Raw genomic sequence first — 11,793 nt, 5'->3', positions numbered from 1 at the left:
ACCATAAATGGACTTCTTGAGCTTACACACCTTCTTAGGGTTAGATGTATCCACAAAACCTTCGGGTTGTATCATGTACACCTCTTCTTCTAGAATCCCATTCAAGAAGGCGGTTTTGACATCCATTTGCCAAATCTCATAATCATGAAATGCGGCAACCGCTAATATTATCCTAATGGACCTAAGCATAGCGACTGGAGCGAAGGTTTCGTCATAGTGTAAACCATGAACTTGGGTGAAACCTTTTGCCACCAATCTAGCTTTGTAAACATCCACATGTTTATCCACGCCGAGTTTAATTTTGTATATCCATTTACACTGAAGAGGTCGCACTCCCTCAGGTAAATCCACCAAGTCCCATACTTGGTTCTCGTACATGGAATCCATTTCGGACCGCATGACTTCTAGCCAAAGCGTGGAGTCGGGACTAGACATGGCCGATTTGTAGGTAGTGGGTTCATTACTTTCAAGAAGTAACAAAACACCATCCTCTTCGATGTTACCAAGGTAGCGATCAGGTGGATTAGAAATCCTACTTGACTTTCTAGGAATAATTACCGTTTCAGAGGAAGAGGGAATGCTATCCTCCACGTTCTCCTCTACCTCATTCTCGGTTTGTGGCTCTCGAACTTCTTCAAGTTCAAATTTTCTCCCACTCTGTCTTCTAGAAATAAATTCCTTTTCTAGAAAGACAACATCACGAGCCACAAACACTTTGTTCTCGTGTTTATTGTAGAAGTAATAGCCACGTGTTTCCCTTGGATATCCTACAAAGAGACATTTGTCAGACCTGGGTGCAAGCTTATTGTCAGACTTGATCTTAACGTACGCTTCGCAACCCCAAATACGCATGAATGACAAATGAGGGACTTTCCCTGTCCATATCTCATATGGAGTCTTATCGGCCGCTTTAGTCGGGCTTCGATTTAGTGAAAATACTGCAGACAAGAGTGCAAAACCCCAAAATGAACTAGGAAGCTCAGTTAGACTCATCATTGACCGAACCATATCAAGTAAAGTTCGGTTTCTCCTTTCGGCCACACCATTTAATTGCGGTGTGCTAGGAGGAGTCCATTGTGATACTATACCACAATCTTTTAGGTGTGAATCAAATTCAATATTTAGATACTCACCACCACGGTCGGACCGTAGAGTCTTTATCTTTTCATCCAATTGGTTCTCTACTTCTTTTTGAAACTCTTTGAACTTGTCAAAGGCTTCACTTTTGTTCTTCATTAAGTAGACATACCCATATCTACTTAAGTCATCAGTAAAAGTAATGAAGTAGTGAAAACCTCCTCTAGCGGTGATGGTTAATGGTCCACACACATCCGTGTGTATGAGAGCCAAAACATCACTAGCTCGTGTCCCTTTTCCCGCAAAAGGTGCACGAGTCATCTTGCCTAAAAGGCAAGACTCGCATGTACCATAAGATTCGAAACCAAATGGTTTGAGCACTTTTGATGAAGCAAGTCTCTTAATGCGTCTTTCGTTTATGTGGCCTAAACGACAATGCCAGAGGTAGGATTCGTTTGGATCACCCTTTTTGAGCTTTTTAGTTTCCATATGATAAACGTCATTAACATCATTTAAAACATAAATGCCTCCAATTGAAATGGCCTTGCCATAAACCACATCATTTAAAGAAAAAGTACAACACTTGTCCTTAATCATAAAACAAAAGCCTTCCGCGTCTAACGCGGAAATGGAGATGATGTTCTTAGTTAAAGTTGGTACAAAATAACACTTATTTAAATACAACTCTAAACCACTAGCTAAAGTGAGCACATAGGTCCCTACGGCAACGGCGGCTACTCTAGCTCCATTGCCCATGCGGAGATCCACATCACCTTTTGCTAGTGCTTGCACGTCCCTTATACCCTGCAAATGGTTACAAAAGTGAGAGCCACATCCGGTATCAAGTACCCAAGTGGAAGTACAAGCATAATTAACGTCTATCACATAGAGAGAGGAAATCATACCAATAGGTGTCACACGCCCTTCCTTGAGATCCTCCAAGTATTTGGGACAACTCCTCCTATAATGCCTCTTCCCATTACAATGGAAACATTCGGCCTCGGAGAGCTGGACACTTTTTGCCTTGGGATTGCCATTCTCAACGGCCTTCCCCTTTCCCTTGTCATGTTTCTTTGACGATTTCTTGAATTGGGACTTGTCTTTCCCTTTTCCTTTCTTAAGTCCAAGAGACATGTTCTTTAACTTCATGGTTAAAACATCTCCCTTTTCACTCCCACTAGCCTCCATATCCCTCTCCGCTTGGGTGAGGAGTGCATGAATTTCATGGTAACTCTTATCCATGTCATTCATGTTGTAGTTTACCCTAAAGTGGGCAAACTTGGTGGGGAGTGAGTGAAGGATACGATCCACCACAAGAGTCTTAGGAATCATACACCCTAGACGCTCTAGGATGTCAACATATTCAACCATATTTAGTACATGGGGACCAACCTTTTGGCCCCTCTCAAGCTTAGCTTCAAAGAAACGTGCCGCCGCATCGTATTGGCGGACTTTAGGTGTTTGTGAAAACATAGTGATCATACGAGTGAATATCTCGTAAGCATTTAAAGAAATGCATGATAGCTTGAGCTTTGGCGATATTGACCATATCAACACATTCTTGATATCATTCAACATCCTCACATAGTCATCATAGGCGGTCCGCACCGCCGATGAAGCTCTTGCACCGAGCTCGATTGAAGGAGCATCGGTCAAGTAAGTGAGCACATTGTCGGACAACGCGGCACTTTTGATGTTGGATTCCCATTCAAGAAAGTTACTACCATCATCTTTTAAAATACATTTGTCCATTACGGACCTTAGCCATGAATCTTTGCCTAGTGAAGTAGTCGACGGAGTTGATGAAGTTGCCATTGCGAATTAAAATGCTACAACAAAAAAGGAAAAATTAACATTCATTGTTTTAAAAATTACTTGTCAAAACATGTTTTGCAAGTTTTAGCATTTATATAATGATCTCCCACTAAATTATATAAATGTTTCCAAGACCCAAATATTAAACAAAAAATTAGCATCGCTTGGGCGAAACATCCCATAATTGCGTAAATTCGGTAAGTCACGTTGACTAATTCTACCTCTAGAACTCTTGGTCGACGAATTTCCTCAAATTCATCTACTAGCCCCGGAACACAAGACCGTCTTATATCCCGTTGAGTCCAACCAATTTTGGCGTGTGATAACCGCTTACCACCCTACTTACCCAAGGTAAAAAGAGAACACCCCGCTTGGGCGAGCGTGGCTCTAATGAACAAGAGATTCATAGGTGTTACTAATTGGTAAGGCTAATCTCAATTTTAGTTATGTGAGAGATCTTGTCAATTTAGTCATAAATTCCTTATAAGTGAATTAATTCGGTGAATGTAAATGACGTGAATTGACAACCGCGAAAAATAAAATGCATGTGAATGGCGATTTTGGCATGCACGAAAATAAAACAAGCAAACATGTAAGCATATGAATAAATCCTAGTATGACCACCTAGTTAATAAAAACTAGTCTATTACATTTCGGAAACCAACTCCTTGGTCCCTTGCCTCTTCATTCCATAAGTGGCTCTTTCTTGTGGGATTTGGAACACCTTCCAAAAATGGACTCCGTCTCGTTGTAATCCGTCTTTTGGAAACGCCGGTAAAATAACTATTATAAGTGAATTACATAGCTATTCCTATTATACATTAATTAATAAAATGAATAAAACTATTAATTAATTACAAACCGACGATACGAGATCGTATTTAATTACAAACAAATCGATATTCCCATTCATTTCGGGTAATAACGATTAAAATTAACTAGGCCATACTAGGTACAAAAAGTTAAATACTTTAAATAAATGACAATCATTCATACAACTTAAATAATTATGCTTAAAATGCTGTAAATATGATGCCAAAATCGCCCTATCTATCAATCGTTGGTATCCATCTCGGTTTTTGTGGATTTAATCGATTTTTAACATGTAAAAATCAATAATTAACTCTTAAATCTCATTTAAGTCAAAACTAATTGTCCAAACTGTTTTGAACCTCAAAATTAGTCCTCACTAATTTTATGATAAATAATTAGTTTGATTTGGTGATATTTTGCTAATATAATCGGAAAAAATCATAATATATAAGTAAAAATCCAAAATAATTGAAAAATTACCCAAAAATTGAAACAAAAAAATTTTAGTATTCTGGAACACTCCCAAGAACACCAAAATATCAGAAAAATTGCCCAAAAATTCCGGATAAATTTTGTGAAGAAAAAGATCGATATTTATCGGTTTTTAACCACTAAAACCAATAAACATCAAAACAAAGTGAAAACACACATGAAAAATCACTTTTGACATTTAAATAATATTCTTAAATGTACATAAATTTATCATGGGCAGAATCAAAAATTTCAAAATTATGATTAATTAATTTGACTTTTATCGACTTTTTACTCAAAAAATCAATAAACATGCAAAAATCCGAACCAACCTTCAACTTTTTGCATACAATCAGTAGAAAACATGCATGAACTACCATAAAAAATTCATGCACCGAATCAACATTTAACTAATTGTAGTCAATTTTTCCCTAAAATGCGACATTTTGACTCGGTTTTCTACCAAAAATCATTAAAAACAGCAAAATAACTTCAAAAATCACCAAAAAATTCCACAAACCTTTTGAGATCAGTAGGTATGCATGTCCCAAAAATTTAGTGCTAAAACCTCTTCTAACATAATTTTTGAGTTTTTACTAATTATCTCATAATTCATTAAAATGCTTAAAATCAACATGCAAATTACAAGCCTAAGCTCTGATACCACTTGAAAGATCATAGATCCATATTAGACTCTCTAATAAAATAAATTTATCTCATAAATTGTTGTTTATGTGATCTATGTAACATGCATGCTAATATGAAAGCATAAAAAGAAAGTATAAGGAAAAACAATTTCCTTACATTGAATATTTGGTAAAATGGGCACAAACTAGTTCTCCTTACTAGTTTGTTCTTGAGCTAAAAAGATGTGGATGATCCTCCTTGAAAAACCTTCAACTAGAAAGTCTCCTTCAAGTTGCACCCAAGAACTAACCCAAAAAATATTAACAAGTATGAACTAGTAACTTGTTAATATGAACCCTTGATAATAATACTAGTAATATCACTAACTTTTCTTAGTAATATTAATAATGTATATTAGTAGTGAATTATTGTAGAGAGATGGATGAAGATGTTCACATGCAAAAGAAGTGAAGTGTGTAAGAGAGGTTGAGTGAAAATGTGAACAAATATATGGAGTGTAGGGAAAGGGAAGTGGCGGGTGGGTGTATGCTCAAGTGGACAATTTTTGTCTTATAATTTTATCTTACATCACATGCAAAATGTTGTATAAGATTAATTATGGTAGTATACAAAATAAGGTAAAATGATTATGTGAGTAATCATCCACTACACTTATTATACACGGTCCAATTGACCATATACGGGTCCATATTGGTTTTTATATTTGTCGCACAAATCCGTGTAATTTTTATTTTAAACATCGTATCATGTTTAAATACTTCCATAATTAATTCGTCCAATTCACTCCGTAAATATACGTGTACCACTACACATATTATTTACGTACTAATATTAATCACATTAATCAATTAGTACAATTTTAGTAAATTAACAGTTAATTAACTAAAACCCGTTTCCCAAAACTTATTATTTAATTATCGCATAATTAAATAATAACTTCCGCTCCTCGAGTTCGCAACTCGAAATCTCTCTAATAATTATCGACTAACCTCTTAGTCTATAAATCAAGGGACTAAACAAATTGTATCTCATACAATTAATTAGTTATCAATTGGGGTTCGTTCCTTTAGGTGTGACCGAAAGGGGTCAGTTGATCACCGCCGTCTCACGACAATAACGTCAAACTCTAGTCAGCCAACCGTTATCGATTTACGTTAATCAACTGACGAGGATCAAATAATTAAATATCTGATGATATTCTATTAATGAGATTTATTATGTTAACGCACTATTGTGGAGGACACTAACTCCAACATGATTATGAATGATTGACTCGGATAGAAGTGATTTAATACATTATTTACATGCGATTGAGTGATAAAAACAGTAAAACATGGATAAAACTAATTAAAACAAATTAATTACAAGATACAAGATTAATTTATGAATTAAACAAACTAACTAGGTTAAACAAGATGAATTAATGATGGTAACGATAATAAAAACGATTAATTGATAGGAATACTCCGAACTATGACTGTGCTGCTCAAAATACTCCAAATTTTATTTTAACTACCAATATAACCAACTAATGTCCTCATTTGCTTTGAATAAAATTGGTTATTTCGTTAACTTATTATAGCAGGTCATTCTTTTTTGTACCCATTTTTTCTCCTTTAGTCTTCATCTTCTTCCTTATGAGTCTTCATCTTCTTTCTTTACGCCTTATTTCCTCCTTCTCCATTCTTCATCTTATTCCTTTACAAATTATATCTCTCTCTTGCATTTTTTTTTGATAAAGAGCAAGTATCATATATATCGAAAATCGAAAAACTGAAAATTGAACAATATAAATTTTAACAATATCTTGTTCACATGTTGTGTGCACTCAATAACTCATTAGGTGTATTGACTTTCACTGTTGGTAGAGCTTCATTTTGTACAAGCTTGACGCAAGGTGTGGATGAGCTTCCAGCAGTTAAGATATTCCGAGAATCATCGCCATTAATTTTCAACATTTAAGCTTGATTTAGGCTTGTATTTGGTTCTGGAATTTCATCAAACACTTGCTCTACACTACTCACATCTTCCCTTTCTTGCAAAATACAAGAATCCGACACACACATCTTATCAGCATCAGCTTGTATTCCACCAATTTTCGACCTTCGGGTATCTTCAACACTAGACGAAACTGTCTGATTTCTTGATAAGCTTGAATTGGGTTCAGACACTTCATCAAATTGATCATGAAATGAGTTTAGAAAGTCAATTTCATAGGATAGAATAACCGAAGCTATCACATAACTTGTCAAAGCAAATTTCACAACTTGCTCCATCGTCATGCAATTACCGAAGCTATCACATAACTTGTCGAAGAAATTCGACTCGGAATACGCCATGATCGTAGACAGTAGAACTTCTTCTCACTGTTCAGTAAATATTTATGCTAGTACAACTGTATTGAAAAGTGGTGAAATAATTGCTGTTTTTTTTTTGTTGTGGATTTTTCTGGGTTTTTTCCATGTTTTTGATTGATTAGGTGAATAGATTAATAGAGAAACAAAAAGAGAAAGAGGGGTTAAAGGAGGGTTAGAAATCTATTCACTTACTTAGCAGGTAGCCGGTCACGTATTATAATAAAAGCAAAGGAGGGCATTAGTTGGTTATATTGGTAGTTAAAATAGAGTTTTGAGTATTTTGAGCAGGGCACCAATAGTTCGGAGTATTCCTATTAATTAATCCTAATAAACAGGTGAGAATATATCAATGACGAATTCCAGAGACTCAATATTGAATGAATCGAACCTCTAAAAATCCGGATTGATTTTAATGACGAAAACCCGCAAATATGAATTACTTGGGATTTAAGTCGGGATTTAATGATGAATTAAATTATTAATGATGATGAATAATTTACAGATCAAAATTATCATATTCAAATTGTTATATCAAAGAAACAAAGAACAAATGAAAGTAAAACAAACGGATTAACAAAAGACGAAGGAAGAAGAAAGGAAGCAGGAACTGCAGCAGCCTCACGAAGAGGCGCAGCAGGTATTGCGTCCCTTCGAAGAGGCGCAGCAGTTGCTGCGTCCTTTCTCGACGTCTGTCTCCTGATAATTCGTAAAAAAAGGGTTTTAAAACATGGTTTTACAAATCGGTTTTAAGAGTACTTTCGACATAAATCTTACATTAATGATACAAAAAAGTAAATAACAATAATAAAATAGGGATTTACACCCTCAGACTTACATGTTTGTCGAAACGAGATGAACTAAGTTTACGTTTAGTGATGCTCGACTCGAATGTAGACGAAAGTGCCCTCTAAAAGGAAAACAAACAAAGTTGATTAAAGTTGATTATTGTAGAGTTGGTCAAATTGGTCGGTCATGCAAACGAGGCTGGTACTCAGAAAGATCCGAGCTTACGTGGTCGAATGTTCAAGCACGTAGACGCCAAAAAGTAAGAACGTGGTCTAGAATGCAAAGGGAGAAGAGAAGGGCGGACACTCGCGTGAGAAATATGTGAGACCGAAGGTCTCTATTTATACTAATCACACGGAGGAAATTTGGGTTTTCGGAGAAACTTTGGAAGAGAATCTCGAAAAGATACGAAAAATACGCAGAAAAGGACTTGGGAAGAGGCGCAACAGGCACTGCGTCTCTTGGAAGAGGCGCAACACCTGCTGCGTCCTTTCCCAAGTGGTTTCCTCCTGCGGAAGAAAGATTTCCGCGTTTTAATTATGGAATGACGGATTAATCTTATTTTCCTTAATATTTTGTATGAATATTACGGGAAATATCTTACCAAAGATTAAAAGATTGCAAAATATGGAATAGAAATATCCGGAACATTCCAGAACATTCTGACTCGGCATTTTAACGGTTATTAGAAAATGAAGACGGTTTTAGACCCGGGCTCTAAATGTACTCTAATTACTGCCAAAACGACCGTATCGGCGCATAGATGACAATTAAGAGGTAGACACAAGTGTTTGAGCGATCACTTGACGATAAACTTACGAACTGTCACAAATCGTTCCGCGTATCAAACATGCGGCCCAATCATCACCGGGTGGTTTGCGGGAGGTGCAGAAATGAGGTATCTACACATGGTCACCCCGGTCGGGGCCATGCCACTCCGATCGGGGACGCTTAATACCGGATTGATTTCTCTTAATCACTTGATTAATTGCATGAGGAATCCAATGTGGGCTATTAACTCGTCTTTAAACCTCCGGTTGAATGCTCATATGGAATCCAAAATGGCATCCTAGGCTCCTTGATATCGACTTTTTTATGGGCTTCATTTTATTTATCGTTTTCCATCGACCCATTTGGATATCTTCATGCTCGAGTTTCTTATTTCTTTCCAAAATGCCCCTCCATGGTCAAGTCTAGCTAGGTGAACTTCGGTGATTGCCAAATTGACGGGAAAAACCTACCAAGTGCTTCATTTCCTACAAAATGCGATAAATACAAGCAACAACACCTAGGACATGCAATTAGCTCACAAGTACTCTATAAAAGTGCAATAACATGTAAATTCGAGCTAAATTAAGGAGTTAAATCATATATAAATTAGACACACCAAACTCCCCCAAGCTAAGCCCTTACTTGTCCTCAAGCAAGCAAACATATCCCATCAATTCCATAATCCCAAAACAAGCTAAAAGCATAATGATTCAAAATCCGAAACAACATGGGCATAAGGATAATGCAAAAACATGGATGAGATTTACATGACGGCGTAGCATGAATGACTTCAAATGAACGTTTTGGCCCTTGCATGATCTTTTTGACTTTGCACTCTCACAATTCACTCAATACTCATTATATGATAATCATTTTAAATTACAAGTCAAAACAATCAATTGCAAGCATATAAAAGAAGTCAATGGGTAAGAAGAAGATAATATGTAGTGAGTATAAAGGGGGAACATATGAATTATGGTATGTCAAGCTAGCAACAACCAAGTGAAAGGATGCTCAATCCCAAACTAAACCCAATATTATAAGCCAAAAACAATAACATAATGACTTCTTTCACTACAAACCATAAGAATACTCTCCAAAAATTCATGATAAAAACATGAGAGTTCCTTAATTCAATTTCTTCTTCATTTTCTCAATTCAATTCATACTACTTTTTTTTCATTTGTTTTTCACATCTTGTTTTTTTCTTTCAATTTCTTGCATTCTTTTATTTTTTTTCCTCGTCTTTCATTCCACTTTTTTTTCTTTCATAATCAAAATCCGGAAATTAGCAACTCCGACATAACCAAGCTCACAATGACTCAAATAAAGCATATCCCATATGAGCACCCTAACACCAATGATATAGCTACTAGCTTAACAATGTAGGCAAGTTTATAATGTAGCTAGATAAGATGTAAATATGTGTAAGAAGGGGTTAGAAATGGGCAACATAGTCAAAGTGAATGGCTTCAAATGCATAGCATATTATGAAAGTAATGCTTAAAGAGATGAAACAAAAACTATAGTTGTGCGTTTTTGATATAACACACACCATAATAAGACCTAAACTCACCTAAGTGAGGCCGTTAAAATATGTACTAGTTCAAGAGGATCTACCTTACCATTTTGTGGCTTGCCAAGGTCAAGATCAAGCCTATTTGGTTCAATTTTCATCTTCCACCTACTATGCCAAGACATCCCCATGAAGCAATTATCCCATCAAATAAGAAAAAATCATTAGTTATCATTAGGATAAGCAAGAGAGCATAAGCACATATTTTTGACAAAAAGTAGAGCAAAAAGCAACACAATTTTCTCAAATTTTCAGATTTTTTTTACTATGCAAGCTACACTAAAATACAAATGCAATCCCCCCTCTCCTCCCCCAAACTAAACACAACATTGTCCTCAATGTGACAACATGTAAAGCATCCAACCAAACCGTAAAAACGGCTCAAAGCACATAAAAAGCAAGACAAGAGGTTATATCTAATGGGTTGCAGGAAATATTACTAAAATGAAAAGGAAAGCATACTTACTAGACTAGCTAGCCCCCCCCCCAAGCTAGTATGTATACGGGGGATTCTTCCAATCATCATCAAATCAAGTACAAGGCCAAAAGTTGAAGCCCTTCTTACCTTTTGATGCTTGACCTTCACCGGATCCCGACGCACCATCATGTTGTGAACTACTACTTGGACTACCACTTTGGAAAGTATTTCCATACTCACCAATATTCCTTCCACTACCAAGCCCTTCTCCATAGATAGCATGCCCACCATATCCACCATAGCCTCCATCTAGAGCCTCCACTCCATAATCTGAACCACAATAGTCCAGATCAGGTACATAAGTATAATAACCCGACTCATCGCTGTCGTAACACAACCCCAATAATATGGGATGTGTACCTTTGGGCCATTATTTGTCCTCACTTAAGCCCAAAGTACAAGGCTTTGTTACTAAGTGGTAGATGGAATCACGTATAAGCATATCACAAACTCCTCAATCTCCCGATGTGGGACAACTTTACTCTCAAACACTTGGGGTGTTACAATAAGTACTTGCATTATAACCAGAAGAAGAAGGGAACCCACCCGAGGGATATTTGTAGAAGGATGGGTGAGGGCCCTCGGGTCGGATAACCCCTTACCTAGCAAAGTGATCATAAATAGGGTATATGGCAAGTCTTTGGTCATCACGTATGGTGGCAACTGTGATACCCGCCCGGTTTAAGGACCCCTTGACCAACCGTTTAACTAGTGAAGACCGTAGTTGGGGATAGGAGAGAGGATAAAGGACTTACGTATCTGTTTACTCGACCTAGTATGGGCTACTCGATCAAGTAATGGTAACACTCGACCGAGTAAGGCTTAATCGACTGAGTATGAAAGTACTCGACCGAGTATCGCCACTTTTGACACTTTATTATAAAACACAAGTTGGTAAATCTTATTTCATTTTCGACGGTTCCCTATCTCTCTAACCCTAATATATATCTCTCTTACCTATCACCCACCTCTCTATACACTCTCATCTAGCCTAGACACCA

General features: G+C 36.7%; 1 protein-coding gene across 1 annotated transcript; it reads right to left on the bottom strand.

Moving 5' to 3' along the window:
• Positions 1-1,665: 1,665 nt before the first annotated feature.
• On the bottom strand, positions 1,666-5,189 carry LOC141646315 (uncharacterized). Its single transcript, XM_074454248.1, has 3 exons — positions 4,981-5,189; positions 1,983-2,906; positions 1,666-1,881 (listed from the first exon to the last, which is right to left on the bottom strand). Exons 2-3 carry the CDS (start codon positions 2,890-2,892, stop codon positions 1,847-1,849), a joined length of 945 nt encoding a protein of 314 aa, XP_074310349.1. The 5' UTR covers positions 2,893-2,906; positions 4,981-5,189; the 3' UTR covers positions 1,666-1,846.
• Between the last annotated feature and the right edge of the window lie 6,604 nt (positions 5,190-11,793).

The sequence above is a fragment of the Silene latifolia genome, chromosome 3 (genome assembly GCF_048544455.1).
Source record: "Silene latifolia isolate original U9 population chromosome 3, ASM4854445v1, whole genome shotgun sequence".
Lineage (NCBI taxonomy): Eukaryota > Viridiplantae > Streptophyta > Magnoliopsida > Caryophyllales > Caryophyllaceae > Silene > Silene latifolia.
This window is presented reverse-complemented; position numbering and strand designations above follow the sequence as displayed.

What these genes read in the sequence shown, in the direction of transcription:
- LOC141646315 (XM_074454248.1), bottom strand. Translation starts at nt 2,892, where the DNA reads ATGGCAACTTCATCAACTCCGTCGACTACTTCACTAGGCAAAGATTCA. An exon ending in AGGGCGTGTGACACCTATTG is followed by an intron (nt 1,882 to 1,982) that starts GTATGATTTCCT and finishes AACCATTTGCAG; the next exon opens with GGTATAAGGGACGTGCAAGC.